Source organism: Pseudochaenichthys georgianus, chromosome 7 (assembly GCF_902827115.2).
Source record: "Pseudochaenichthys georgianus chromosome 7, fPseGeo1.2, whole genome shotgun sequence".
Taxonomy (NCBI): domain Eukaryota; kingdom Metazoa; phylum Chordata; class Actinopteri; order Perciformes; family Channichthyidae; genus Pseudochaenichthys; species Pseudochaenichthys georgianus.
Genome location: NC_047509.1, coordinates 16544930 through 16561031, shown reverse-complemented (window position 1 = coordinate 16561031; position 16102 = coordinate 16544930). Strand labels below are relative to the sequence as shown.

The 16102-nt window shown below is 41.3% G+C and overlaps 1 protein-coding gene across 1 annotated transcript; it reads right to left on the bottom strand.

The window, feature by feature from the left end:
- Positions 1-7742: 7742 nt before the first annotated feature.
- Positions 7743-11024, bottom strand: fkbpl (FKBP prolyl isomerase like). The gene is made up of 4 exons (XM_071203763.1): positions 10915-11024; positions 9701-9868; positions 9297-9580; positions 7743-8497 (listed from the first exon to the last, which is right to left on the bottom strand). Exons 1-4 carry the CDS (start codon positions 10976-10978, stop codon positions 7838-7840), a joined length of 1176 nt encoding a protein of 391 aa, XP_071059864.1. The 5' UTR covers positions 10979-11024; the 3' UTR covers positions 7743-7837.
- Positions 11025-16102: the final 5078 nt, after the last annotated feature.

The following is a 16102-nucleotide window of genomic DNA, read 5'->3' as shown; positions in this document are numbered from 1 at the left end:
TGAGACCAGCCACTCGGACAGCTGCTGCAACAATCGGTTTGCATAACCAAAGAATTTCTGCACAAACTGTCAGAAACCGTCTCAGGGAAGCTCATCTGCATGCTCGTCGTCCTCATCGGGGTCTCGACCTGACTCCGGTTCGTCGTCGTAACCGACTTCAATGGGCAAATGCTCACATTCGATGGCGTCTGGCACGTTGGAGAGGTGTTCTCTTCACGGATGAATCCCGGTTTTCACTGTTCAGGGCAGATGGCAGACAGCGTGTGTGGCGTCATGTGGGTGAGCGGTTTTCTGATGTCAATGTTGTGAATCGAGTGGCCCATGGTAGTGGTGGAGTTATGGTATGGGCAGGCGTATGTTATGGACGACGAACACAGGTGCATTTTATTGATAGCATTGTGTATGCACAGAGATACCGTGACGAGATCCTGAGGCCCATTGTTGTGCCATTCATCCACGACCATCACCTCATGTTGCAGCATGATAATGCACGGCCCCATGTTGCAAGGATCTGTACACAATTCCTGGAGGCTGAAAACATCCCAGTTCTTGCATGGCCAGCATACTCACCGGACATGTCACCCATTGAGCATGTTTTGGATGCTCTAGATCGGCGTATACGACAGCGTGTTCCAGTTCCTGCCAATATCCAGAGACTTCGCATAGCCATTGAAGAGGAGTGGACCAATATTCCACAGGCCACAATCAACAACCTGATCAACTCTATGCGAAGGAGATGTGTTGCACTGCATGAGGCAAATGGTGGTCACACCAGATACTGACTGGTTTTCGGACCCCCCCAATAAAGCAAAACTGCATGTTTCAGAGTGGCCTTTTATTGTGGCCAGCCTAAGGCACACCTGTGCAATAATCATGCTGTCGAATCAGCATCTTGATATGCCACACCTGTGAGGTGGGATGGATTATCTCGGCAAAGGAGAAGTGCTCACTATCACAGATTTTTTCAGATTTGTGAACAATATTTGAGAGAAAAGGTTATTTTGTGTATATAGAAAATGTTTTAGATCTTTGAGTTCATCTCATGAAAAATGGGAGCAAAAACAAAAGTGTTGCATTTATATTTTTGTTCAGTGTACATAAGACCTCTATAGCATTGACACTTTAACAAATAAATCCTGATCAACCTTGATGGCAAGGCTTGAAATTGGTTCAGTGAAGTTGTAAACATATGGGTGATATTGTCCTGTTGCTTTCAATTGTGTTAACTTCCTACAACTAGGTTCAGAATATTTCAATTTTCTTGATAACAGTTGAATGTTACAGGACAATGGTCACATATCTAAGTGATTCATCAAGGTCTTCATACCTCAATCATTTATTTACAATGTAGATCAATGGAACTGTTTGGCATATACATTTTACAATGAATTATTTGAAATATATGGTACTTAGTACCTCTTGCAAGGAAGAACTTTTAGGGCTGTATGTTCCCAAAATCTGCACATCTTGAAAGGGAATAAAACATAATTGAAAAAGACAAGTAAATTAACTTAAATATTACCAATCTCTGCAATCTTTAACTCATGAGACTTTCTTTTTGGGTGCAATAAATTATACTATTGATTTATTTATTTGATTTAATAAATACATTATATTAATTTAATTTCTCAAAATAGGGAAATACTTACATTATATCAACTGAGTTGCATGTCCTTTTGGCGACAGGGCAAGCCACATTCTGGCATGTTATTTCTGTTTTTTGCAAGTAGTCCAGTCGAGAAACAACCATGTCCTCCTCAGTCCCAAATGCATCCCATGATTGTCCTTTGAATCTGGCTATTGTGTTCAGCCACAGCAGCTTTCCCTGTGACCACTCCCTTTGATCAATAAGCCTATGGACTTGCAGCAGGATAGACATCCATGAGTCAAGATTTGCATTTTTTGACAAATCATTTTGAATGATGACGATGACGATGATGACGATGATGACGATGATGATGATGATGATGATGATGATGATGATGATGATGATGATGATGATGATGATGATGATGATGATGATGATGATGATGCAGGGTGTACAGGAGGTTGTCCACTGTGCAAGTGTTTGTCATTGACACAGTTTGCTGTCCAATTGTTCCCTCTCCCCCACAATGTGGACAGCATCCCTTTTGCTTTTCCCTTGCATCTGTTTCAGACAGTTTATACTTTTTTCTCTGAGCAGTTGGAGTAGGGGGGCTGAAGTACTTTGACTTTCTTTTCTGGGTTTTAATTTGCTTCCTCCATGTCTCCTCTTGTGACAGAGGAAGTGTCTCTGGTCCCTCAGATTGTCTTTTGTCTTCAGCGTATATTTTGGAAGGAGGCACCTGTTTTTTCATTATTGCGACGCCTTTGAGTCTTCCAACCACAAACTCTTGCTGTAGCTGGAGAAAGTCTCCTGCTCTTCTGTGCAATTTTGATGAAAGGATCACTTTTTGTTGTTGTGCGGAACCAGTTCTCTACAACAGCATTACTGTCACAGGTTTTTCCAAGATCTTTAAGCATCAGACCTGTCCAAAGAGGCACAGTACCAGCGTAATGGAGAATTATCTCCACAAGTGTCTCACAATAATGAGGATTTGGCTGGGATGCTCCGTTTGCGTCATCCTCCTTCCCTGCTTCCTCCTGTGCTTGTGTGACCACCTCTTTGATAGGAGCAAAGAAAGGGGATGATTTTGCGAGAGATCTGTGCATGTCTTCAAAATTAGCAGGTGTGTGGTCTTCATCTTCATTTTTGAAATTGATATTTTCTGACTTCTGTGTCCGTATGGCATCCTGCAGTGCTGAGAGATGTTTCTTGCACCCATTAGTTTCAGTCTTTGATGAAAAAATATGTACCATACACCTTGAAATTGACAATACCTGGCCAAATACAGCAGCATTTTGAAGGAGGGCAAAACAGTACATTACTGTCAGCTGCACTGACCCTGCCCTTGGCACACCTGAAAGCAAAGCTTGAGATATTCCTGAACACTGGTGATGTTACATGCCTGAACTACTGCATGGATCATGGCCCAACTGAAATCAGTTTCGACTTTTTGGGGCTTGAAGTAGTCGCGACCCAGGCAAGTCAATCAGTGCAGGATTGTTGCAGTACTCTGATCAGATGTTAGCATTTCTGCCACAGGAACCACCGTTTTTGTTGTTGACTGGCATGACACACAAAGAGCATAGTAAAGTACTGATGGTTGGATGGTTGAGGTTTTGCAACTACACTTCCAGTGGCATCCAAATACAAGAAACAACGCTTATTCTTTTGTAGGTCTTGCAAAATCTGAAGCTGGGTCTCAGAATAGGAGTGAACAACAAAAGGAGACATTGCAACATACTGCAGCATTGTACTGTGCTTGATTTTTGAGCTGGGAATTTTCACATCCTGCTTTTTTTGAATTTCCAAGCACATCTCCAAACTCATCCCTATCCAAGCGATTCTCAAGATTTTTTTCACTTGATATTTTCTGCAGAACTGTGACAGACTTTACATCGGTGTGGTTCCCTGCTAAAAGTTTGTCTTCATCTCTTGCAAGTTTTTTTTTGTGGACAAGCATGGGAGAAAATTCTCCAAGTTGTCCTTTGAGGTCTTCACGCTCAGGTTGATGACAATGTCGCGTGTGTTGTTCCTCACACGGCAGACCTTGCCCTGCACTGTGACATGTACATTTATATCACCTGTTGTAAGATTAGGATCTTCTGCAATTGTAAGAAAATAAGTGGTACAACCTGTGAATTTGCACACAGCCTTACCCCTCCAAAAGTTCCATTTAGCTTTCCGACTCTTTATAGATTTTATTTTATTGCTTTTGAATGAAAGGACACAGTTTGTTGACAGTGCCTATTTTACGGCTGATGATGTCAGTCCAACCTTTTTTCAACACTCTGTATGCTTCCCTATCATCAGGTTGAATTGCAGACCATTCCTCCCTCGTCAGGGTTACAGAAAAATATGGGGGACAAGATTGCAGATCTCTTCCAAAGGATAACCTCCTTTTTATGTTGTCCTTTTGTCCAGAGTCTGTTGCCTTGGGATCTGTGCTACAGGAAGGACAGTGCCATGGGGATATGGCAGCAATGTCCTCCACACTTTGGTAGCCAATGCAAACAGGATGAAACCAGTCCTTGCAGATGCTACACTGAGCATATGGCTCACTGGCATTATTTGGTTGTTTACAAACACAAAATAAGGTGTCATCTGGATACTCAATGCTATTTGCCTCAATGCATTCAGCCATTTCATCTCCACTGGCTTTGGCCATCGTAATCACTTCATCCTCATGTGTCTTTTTTACCATGTCTTCCATGCATTGCAATGTTTTTTCCTCTGCTTTAGAAACATTCATGTATTCACCATCATCACCATTAACCCTGGTATCAAAGATAACACTTTGTTCATCTTCATTTGCATTATCATGTTCAACTTTCTTCCCCTGATGCAATCTGTCCTTGTACATAGTAATATGTCCAGCCCCACTATTTTCTGCCCCTTGGACTCTGTCCCTGGTCTGAGCATTGTCTTCAGAATCAACACTGTCTGCTTTGGGGCTTCTGTTTCTTGGGTCTCTGGTTATGTGATTTTTACCACTTTCTGCAATGTTTTTTGCAGTACTGGGATCCATTGTGTCCTTTTCAACTATTTCTGTTTCATCTTGGCCCTTATCCTGATCTGCGTCCTTAATCTCAGACCTGGTGTCTCCGTTTTCCTCATCCTCATTTTTTCTGGGTCCTTCCTTAACATTCTTTTCCAAAGTGTCACTTTCCACTCTTACTCCACAGTCACTGTCCCTCTTATTGCTATTATTTTTCTTCTGCCTCAACAGTGCTCTTGTTCTGATACACTTTCTGTCACAGTTCCATACAGTGTACAGCCACTTCTTTTTATTAACAGCCTTGTCATCAAATATTTTACCAGCCAAGGTTTCCCACATGGGGCTGTTCCAAGGGATTTTTTTTTTAAGATGAACAAAAGCTGCCAGTTCAGCAACTATCTTGTCCTCTCCTCCTGACTGTGTCCATAAATCTGGACAGCCATGTCTTTGCCCTCTTCTTAATTTATCCATTTTTTAAACCTGACAAATCAAAGAACAATATTAATTTCTTGTGATAGCTTCCAGTAGTAATTAATGCGTGCACCCAAACAGTTTGTTTTAGCAATTAACATTTTATAGTAGGCTAAGCAGGGTGCGATTTGTGAATAAAATCAGAGGGAATGTTTGTGTTTAATTAACAATAATGTTCGTAAAAAACACTTGTCAGGGTTAGATTTGCAAGGGGGATGAGGGCATAGGCGGCGCGTGAGGCTCAGGTTTGGGAAGGCTAAATCACTTTTTTTACCTGACGCTGCCCGGCTCCGGCGTCTATAGAAAAGAGATCAACTCAGTGAAAGCACCGCCTGCTGACCAATCAGAGCTCAGTGTGCGGAGTTTAAATATATCAAGTCATATTACAGGATAAAGGAAATACAGTTTAAACTGCTGTATGCCGAGAAGACGCCGACGTGTCGCACTTGTCATTCATATCACATTCAATCAGATCATCGATCATATAATATCATAGCCTATATCAGGGGCGGACTGGGACTACAAATCAGCCCGGGACTCTCGACCGGCCCACTTCGGTACCGCCGGCCCACCGCGGTGCTAGTGACTTACCGCAGAGGTAGGCATTAGGGGTAAAATGCCACTGGCATTATATTATCACTGGCCCCATCATTGTAACCACTGGCCCGGAGCGTTCGTCCAAAAAGAAATCGACTAATAATGAAGAAAATTAACACATGTTTCAATAGTAATGTATGCACAAACTACATTACTACTTGTAAAAAAAGCAGCAAGATCTCCCTTTTTGTATTTTCACAAATAGAATTAAGGTTTCACAAATCTGAAACTGTGTTATAAAGAATCTTTAGCCTCTCTGGGATAATCCAGTCCAGATTTGATGAGCCTATGTATAGTGGTTTTAGATCAGGACCTGGTCTAATGTGGTCTACATGTGAAAAAAGCACTGAAATCTCCCTTTTTTGTTTTTTTCACAAATAGAATTAAGGTTTCACAAATCTCAAACTGTGTTATAAAGAATCTTTAGACTCTCTGGGATAATCCAGTCCAGATTTGATGAGTGTAGGTCTAGTGGTTTCAGATCAGGACCGGGTCTAATGTGGTCTACATAATGTGGATTTTATTAGCTTTTCTTTTTTAATGCTTAATGTCTTTCATTTTTTGTAAAGCACTTTGAATTGCCTTGTGTTGAAAAGTGCTATATAAATAAACTTGCCTTGCCTTACATGTACAAAAAAAAGCACTGATATCTCCCTTTTTTGTACAAATAGAATTAAGGTTTCACAAATCTGAAACTGTGTTATAAAGAATCTTTAGGCTCTCTGGGATAATCCAGTCCAAATAAATCGGCTATGCAGCGATTTAAGAGGTTCAAACACGGAGGATTGTTCGCTCAGCGCTGTAAATTAAATGTCCCTTAACTTTCCCCTTAACTGCCGAATCAGATGCTCTGAATCGGAAGCCAACTTCAGCGTCGTAGATCAAAAGGTCCCTGGTTCGATCCAGGATTTCGGCATGTTTTCTCATCAGACCCGTGTTCATACGTTAAAGGTCCCATGTCATGCTTTTCCAGTTATTACCCGTCCCCTTGTGTGGTATGAAGGTTTTTATGCATGTAAACGGTCTGCAAAGTCACAAACCCTCAGAGTACACCCTGTCGCGAGTAAAACACAGAAAATACCTGTCTGCTGCCCCAGAACGCCTCGTTGGAGATTTCTCTTTTTCTTCCTGGGTACAGTGACGTGACCATACCCAAATGGACCCAGTGGTCCAAATAGATCAATCCGTGGAGCTCCTCACACACACACAGGGTGTTTCTCAATCGCGAGTACGCTTGCTTGCACATGTCTGCCGAGCATCTTGCTTCAGAAGCGCGGCAAGAATACTTCCTGGAATTCGGAAAACAAAGAGTGGAACAGGCTAGCAAGTGTGCAGGTGTGCATCATATGAGAGGCCCCGCCTTACATTTTCCGCCACAGATTTGGGGAAATTGGTCCGTGCGCAAAGCATTGTGGGGATTTTAAGACCGCGGAGTATACACATGTGCAGTGCAGCCTCGAAATTTCTCCTAACGAAGTACGCCGGCGGCACTCGATGACGTAGTATGCTTGAAATAGTGGCTCTGCAGCAGCTTTACTCGCGATTGAGAAACACCCTCACACTCTCTCAGCGGCGAAACTGTGACGCGCTGGGGGGTGCGGGTGCTAGTGGAGCCTCGCAGATGGGGTGCTGCAGCCCCCTCAGCACCCCATCAGAGCACAGTGGGCTCATAGGGAGAGGGGGGGGCAGGAGCTCCAACAAGGCGTTTAGGACAGAGAGTGAATACACATACTATGCAGAGATGCTGTATGAGAAACCAATGTGAGTTTGGAACATTGAACAATGCAAATCTATTCTAGTAGACCTCAACAATGGAATTATGATCAGTAGAAATGGCCATGACATGGGACCTTTAACAACCCACCGGCTGTGGGACTAGGAGACAAAGCCTGCCACCTTGTGGTTGACTAGGAGCACAATAACCTTTGTATTTTAACAGATAAACACATGTATTGGACACACTGACAAAATCTTATGCACCCCTTAATCTAGGTAGTTAATACGTTCATCCAAATACATTTAAGGCATGCCATTTTGTACTATGGATTTATAATCTGAAATGTAATCATAAAGTAGTGAGACAAACATGCATTCAGTCAGTGGCTGTACCCTTTAATGCTAATTCATAAGAAGAAACATACAGTTCCACAGATCACATCTGTTAATAACTGGATAGGATTCACTGTTCAGCTGAACATTTTGCTGAGTCTAAGTCCCAACTGAGCATTGTTCTCTTTCTCTATACGTGCAATGTCTTTAAGTGCCTTCAGAGCAGCAGGTGATTCTGGCTGCAGCTCCAGCAGTTTCCTAAAAGCCTTCCTGGCCTCCTCCAGCTCATTCAACATCTGGTAGGCTTGGCCCATGCGGTACCAGGCTTTAGCTCCACCTGGTTCCAGCAGAGTAGCTTTGGTTGCACTGGCCTTAGCTCGTTCGGGTTGGTTCACTTTAAGTTGGCACAAGGACAGGTTTGAGTGGAGTTCTGCTTTGATGGATTTGACTTCATTAGCTGAAGGATGTTGATGCGTTTTATCACCAGTGTCTGTGTCTCTCTGTTCTTCTGCTTCCTGCTCTTTTTCCTCCTCCTCTCTACCATGAACACGGAGAGTGATGATAAGTTTGAGCGCTCGACTGTAGCTGTCAGCTGCTCCCCACACATCCCCACTCCTGAATCTCACTCCACCCCGCTCTTTGTGTGACTTCACCCACTGCCACTTTTCATCAGGACTCATCTCCCAGGATTCCTTGCCTGGTGTGCAAGATTTGAGTTCAACTGTGGCACATAAAGGCAGTTTTGCTTTAGCAGGAGCAGAGACGTCTTGTCCATTTTCCACTCGAGATATCAGTATCTGAGAACAACAACAAAAATGTCAACAGACAATATCTACAGAAAATATTGTGTGTAACGTATAATCCTGGAATCCAAATTCAACTGCTGTGACTTTTACAGCTCTGAAAAAAATTAAGAGACCACTGCAGCATTATCAGTTTCTCTGGTTTTACTATTTAGAGGTATGTCTTTGAGATAAATTAAAAACGTTTGTATTGCATTCTTAAAACAACTGACAACATGTCTCTGTGTTGGAATTCTACAGACACTGGAATGGAATGGCTGCCATACATGAAGAAATTGAGATTTAAGACACATTTTTTTGTGCTGTATGGCAGGGCTCACAAGCACACAACTGGGACACAATTGAGATTTGAAACAATACCAAAGTTGGGTTCACACTTTTTGTAAGATACACTCCTACTAAGCCTTCTTTATCTGGTCCACACCACAACCTTTACTGTTTGCTGGTTAACTGACATTCTCACAATTTGTCTTTAATCTTCTTGGACAATTTGTTTTGTTAATAAACAAGCGACATATAAAGTTAGTATCAAATTAGCTTTTGTCCCACCTGATCATTATATTGGGTTTCCAACTTTTCATTTTCAGATGCAAAGAGACTTGAGAGCATGTACTTTTCAAAGGAAAAACACTCTTACTCCAGTCCTGTCAATATACTGTATGTCAGGCTATTGCAAGTACTTTATATCATCAACGAAAACCATAATGTTCATAGCCTTGGCGTTTTTTTAATTACTTTCATCTGTACAACCAATGACATTAAATTACTATCCCAGTATCCTCTTCTCTCTTACCTCAGTTTTCTGTCCCGCTCTCATCCTTTCCACACATGCTTCAGTGATGTCGCACTGACCCTCTCCGAGCCTCAGTGTTATCCAGTCACCCAGCGGGACCTGCAGCACAGCGTCCTGACACCTTGGGAAGGGTGTGGCCTCTGTCATCTCAGCCACTGATTGGTCTGACAGCTTCTCATTTCCCATTTCAGATACTAAACTCTCTGCTCCATCCATGTTAGCTTTAAGCCGCACCCGGACCCGACATAGAGACCCCAACCTTGGACAGTCACTGGATGAACATGCTAGAAGATACAAAGAGACATTAAGTGAGATAGATTACTAGATGAATAATACATTTATATTCCGCAAATATGGACTCAAATTGATCATTCGAGGGAGAACATAATAGAAAAGCATCATACCTGCATCATCTCCAGAATAAGAAACTATCTCCTGACTCTCTTCATGTGTTTGCTTTAGCTGGACTTTCCAGAGACCTCCGGGACACACTGACACCCAGGAGGTGACGTCAACGCCATCATGATCACTGTTGCTGTGCATTGTTTCAAAAGGGTAACCGGGATGTGTCCCTGTGGGTTCATAAAAACATTAAAAAAAAGATGATCATAACCGTCAAGACATATATCTGAATACATTTTTTGTGTGTTTCGTGAGTGGCGATATAACACTATATTGTGTTCAAAAACGTCAAATATAAAAATTATAACAAAAAAAAGTGCTGAAGTAGCTTACCCGAAGAACTCAGAATGTAGATACAATCATGTATTTACCTTTTCAAGTTAGTTTAATAATGATTTCACATGAATAATTTGATGATAATTTAAGTACAACAACAATGGATTTGGGTGGGGTCTCTACTTTCAGCATGACCAGTGTGCTACAAAATCTTCATTGAAAAAGTATAAACAGGGAATGTACGTAAAGTATTAAAAATGAAAATATTAAATGCAGAAAAATGTATCTTGTGACTAATAAACGATTAAAACAATTAGATTATTAAAAGGTCTGGCAATATTCATCACATATAGCCAGTGCCAAAAATGAGTGGAGTAGAATTAGAAAGCATCATGAAAAGAAAATACTCAAGTAATGCACTTTTATCTAAAAATTGTACATCCTACCTCTGACTTTTTTGTGCATCGACTTACCTGACGTTAGCCTGATACAGCAATGATAAATAAAAAGCTTTAGCTAGCATCAGATACATTTAGACAGCATTATGGCGGAGCGGGCAATCCAAAGCGACTGAATTCATTACTCTACATTTTATAAATTCTAATTATAACGTAGTTAAGCGCTATCCAAAACTAAAACGCATGTATCTTACCTTATACACAATTCTGATATGAAGCACTAGCTACCCTTACAATATAAACTAAAAACTGTCAGAATAAACACACTTTTCTTCTTCTGTTTTTAATTTCCGCCCTCCTCTTCTTCGTGTATGGTAACGACGGTTGAGAAACCAGCAAGTAGCACCAGCGCCACCCATCGTACCGGAGTATGAACGCAGCCTGTTGTACTGTAACTAGGCTTGTTTGAGACACATTGCGGCTCGCCTCGAAAGTAGACGAGAGTAGCCGATCGCAGCCGGGGGAGGTCTCAAAAAGCTCGCCTGAAGTCGGACAGCTCGGAGACGGCTTCTTCATCTTCATCTTCATCTTCATCTTCATCTTCATCTTCTTCTTCTTCTTCTTCTTCTTCTTCTTCTTCTTCTTCTTCTTCTTCTTCTTCTTCTTCTTCTTCTTCTTCTTCTTCTCTCGGTTTTTTGGCGGATTGCAAACAACTTTAAGGTGCATACCGCCACCTCCGGAGTCGGCTTGACTCAGTTTGCATTTATAAAGAATGCACAAATGTATTTAATCGTTAATGTCAGATATGTACTAAGTAAATACATTTGTTCCTGCTCAAGATTAGATTAAACTTTATTGTTATTGCACATATTACAGGTACTGAGACAACGAAAAGCAGTTTAGCTTCTAACCTGGTGCAACAAGCAGTGAAGTGGAAAGTAATGTACACAATCTACAGAACAACATATAGAATGAATTGAATGATGAATAAACAGTGGGGTATGAATACACTAGATATCAGCCTGTGAGCAGTATGAACAGTGTGTATGAATATGCTAAGATATATAAAGTATGAAAACGGTAAGCAGTATAGTATAAAATATATAGATATTAATTTCATGATGATAAACATTGTGGAACAATGATGAAAAATGGGAATAGATGTGGCGACGTAAAACTGACACAAAACAACAACAAACTTTTGCCAGCCAATTGGAGAGTTTCATCAGCAGCACGTGGTAAAAACCACCAATGAGCGCTCAGCTCGAGATACCAGCGAGCCGTTTCCCATCAAGCATTTCGCTTCCGCAGCTTGTGGAGAGCAACTGCGCCAACTCGCCTCGCCTCGCTCTCAAGGCTGCGGGCGTCTTTGTCCCGCGAGATTTCAAAGTCTCATGTGGGCGAGCCTCCAGAGCAAGTCGGACAAAATGACTAACCATCATGCAACGCACTAGCAAGACGTTGATCGCAACTGTGCAGGTCTTCGCAGGTCTTGCTTGTCTCAAACAAGCCTACTGACTAACCATCATGCAACGCACTAGCAAGACGTTGATCGCAACTGCGCAGGTCTGCGCAGGTCTTGCTTGTCTCAAACAAGCCTAATGAAACGTGTTGGGCTGATCCAACATGGGTGATGGCTTAATGACTAGAGTGAAGGGTTAACTTTCACCACAAAATGGGTTTTCATTATGTTCATGTTTTCTTATTAGTAAAACATATGAAAATATTATCCAATGACTAGAGTCGAATGACTGGAGTGAAGGGTTAACTTTCACCACAAAATGGGTTTTCATTATGTTCATGTTTTCTTATGAGTAAAACATATGAAAATATTATCCAATGACTAGAGTCGAATGACTAGAGTGAAGGGTTAACTTTCACCACAAAATGGGTTTTCATTATGTTCATGTTTTCTTATGAGTAAAACAGAGTTGCCAACTCTCACGCATCTGGCGTGTGACACACGCTTTCACTCTCAATCTCACGCTCTCACGCTGCCCAAACTATTCTCACGCCAAAACAAGAATACCGAAGACTAGAAACGGTTTTGAAAACTGTTGTCATGTAGTGATCATCTTCTCAATAGAACATCTTTGATAATGTCTTCTGACCAATCAGAATCAAGATAACGGCGTGGTGTTGTTGCAGGAAGTCCCGACGGAGAATACTTTTGCTGTAGTACATCTCTATACATCGGTACAACATTACGTGTTGATAGAAATCAACACGTAATTAAATACGACGCACGGTTTGATGATTGATAGGTGTGTGGGCTGTCTTTCATTTTGACACACAGAACAATGGGGGCTATCCACCCTTATCCACTATGTAAAGTAATTCACAGCCTCTCCTCTTGTCTCTGTGAGGAGCAGCAGGTTCAGCTTTCAGAACAAAGTAACACAAAACTAAAATGGCATTCATTTTTTAAAATATTTAGTAATAGATGTATTTATTTTTCTTCTGAAGAGAGTACCAGAATGTGTATTTTATGTTAGTACTTCAAAAAATCTCCTGGGGGAGAATCTCCCCAGACTCCCCTGCAGGGCTTGGGTTTTCAGCATGTCAACTCTTTCACTTGTGGAGAAATTGCAGGATTGGCTCCAGGTCGCCCTTTTTATTTACTACATGACAAATGTGCCTTTTTATTTCATACAGTTCAATTTGGATTGAGGAAATAATCTAAACCTCACGCGTGGCGTTTCACTGTCAAGGGGAGCGTGTATGTGATTACATTGCAAATACTGACTTGAGCCCCACCGCTGTATGGGTTAGCCCCAGCCCTACCATAGATTACCCAACACAAATACTCCGTGGCCGCTACTGCCGACCCGTATTGCGCATGCGCAGATCTAAGATCCAGTAGAAATGATAAAAAGTATTGTTCAACTAGGCCAAAATAGAGTCAAAGAGTATATGAGAGTGAGATTGTGTTAATTAATATATTTGGCAGTTTGGAGTAAGTCTGTACATTTGTTTGTGTGTGCGTGTTTCTCACGATAATTAATTTTGTTGGATACATTTTCCCGGAAATTATTGCGATAAACGATAATATTGTCGGCACCGTTGTATGACCATTTTAGACCACTGACCTAATGATAATATATAATAATAATTCAAGTACATCCTTTCAAACTGCTAGTCACATCCTCATGTAAATGGGAATGTATCAAGTTCATTTTTATTTATCTTACGATAAGTCAACTAATTGCTTATCGCGACAGGCCTATGCACACAATAAAACAGTGGAAACAAACATGTGTTTGACTTTCATTAGTGAATGAAACTGTGTGCCCTTTATAGTCTGTGTCCAATATTGTGTATTTGTATATATTGTGTATATATATCCTATATATATGCTAAGGATTCGCTACTGACACGATAGCAGTCATTTCGTGCTCATATGTGTAATCAAACCCATGATACCAAAATCTCACTCCAGCCAGGTACCCAAAGTTGGCAACCCTGGAGTAAAACATGAAAATATTATCCAATGACTAGAGTGAATGGTTAACTTTCACCACAAAATGGGTTTTCATTATGTTAATGTTTTCTTATGAGTAAAACAATGACTAGAGTTTTTATGTAAAAAGCAAAAGTTAGCTGCTAATGGTAGCCACCAGAGTGGCTGCTGCTTCCGGTCTTGGCTATGCGGCAGTCCAGCGCAGTATAACCATGGATGTATAATAAGAACAGGTGTTCATACTGGGTTGTTTATTTAGTTTAAAAAAAATTATACAACGAGTTACAGACCACTCTTTCCCCATGTAAGTCAATGGGAAAAAGTGTTTCCGGGCCCAGCAACCTAAAGGAAGTGTAGTACCGCCGTTTGGCCACAACGAATATTCTCATCAGACTCCGGCGCACTTCCTGGGGGCTTGAGTATAACACACAGTGAGAGTGACGCGTAGCCAAAACCGGAAGCTGCATACTCTGGTGGCTACCATTAGCAGCTAACTGTTATTGGTGTTGTCACTGTCACAAAATAGACTCTCCATTAGCAAACGTTTTACTCTGTGTTAATGTTATTTTGGTATGTAAAAGTGAGATTACATGTGTAGATGATTAAATTAATCATTTATTCGTTCCACAACGGAGACATTTACAGTGACATGTTTTTGCCATCGATTATTTTATCCTACTGTTCTGTACAGATGAGACTTTGTCATAGATTTATTTATATGTGTGCCTGTTATTATGTTTACCATCCTGTACAGATGAGACTTTGTAATCAGATGTAGCCTGTGTAAATATGTGTCTGTGATTTTATACTGAATGTAAAGTAACTGGAAATACCTGTGTGTGTGTGTGTGTGTGTGTGAGTGAGTGAGTGAGTCTCCTTCTCCAACCTCCCAAACTTTCTTTTTATGTGTGCATTGTTATTTGTGCTTGAGCAACAGTTTACTTGAACTTTATTTCAATGAAATTAGTTGTAATTATTGTCCTACATTTTAATTTGTTTTACAGAGATGTTTCACAGCTGTCTGGGCCTAGTGGCCCACAGGTGGTGGCGTTTATCCAGCAGCCAGAACATCCATCTGTGGCTCAAGGGCCTTCACCAGAGCCATCACCACCAAGTACCAGCAGACCAGCATCACTACAGCTGCCTCCACCTCCATCTGCGGCTGCCACCAGGTCAAGATACACCTCAGCACAAAGGCTCCACCACAGCCATCACCTTCAACTAGAAATTTCCCGATCCGATCACGTGATCGGGGATCGGAGCCGATCACGTGATTTTCAAAAAATCGGGGATCGGGAATTATTATTTTTTTTTTTTATAAAATATTTTTATTATTTAAACAAAAATGACCATGTTCACGTCTTAAAGTCATCCTGAGGCCTTAGTTTAGGTTTAAAATTACACAACATCATGTATGTGTTGCTTCTTTTGGGCTTGTTTTCATAGACCTGGTTGCTTATTTCTATAAAATCTGGCAACAGAGAGGGCGCAGTGTCTAATAGTAGCAGTAAGCTAACGAGAGGCTACGTTCAGCTGGTGACTCGGGAGTCGAGACAGAGAAAATGTCAGGAGTTTGGAAGTATTATAAAATTGAAAGCGAAGGCAGTGTAACAGCCAGATGCAATGTTTGCAAGGCGGAGGTTCCGCGTGGTGGAAAGAACAGAGCTACGTTCAACACGACCAATCTAATACGCTACCTGAGAAACAAACACCAACAACAACACGACGAGTACACAGCGGCCACTCAGGTAACGGCACTGAAACAACCGACACTTTCAGAGACTTTTAAAAGGAAAGAGAAACTGCCCCAGAACAGTGAAAAGGCCAAACAAATAACAGCCAAGATAGCTGAATTCATCGCGTTGGATGACCAGCCGTTATCTGTTACCTTTTTTTCTCTTAATGCATTGCATAAAGATCGTATCGGGAAAAATCGGTATCGGCAGATTGTCAAAATCAAATGATCGGAATCGGATCGGGAGCAAAAAAAGGTGATCGGGACATCCCTAACTTCAACCCAACCAGCAAGGAGGTCTCGTGGAGGTCTCGTATAGCACTTGTACACCCCACCTACACAGCAGCCCATGCACCATCACCCTACACAGCAGCCAGACCCACTGTCTTGGAAGACAGACAAAGTCCTTGACACTGTCTTGACATTTATAATGAATAGTTGGTTGAAAGTTCTGATGTTCAATTTTGTAAATAGCTATATTTTCCAGTTTCTTATATTAATATAAATAGTTGGTTGAAAAAAACATATTTATAAT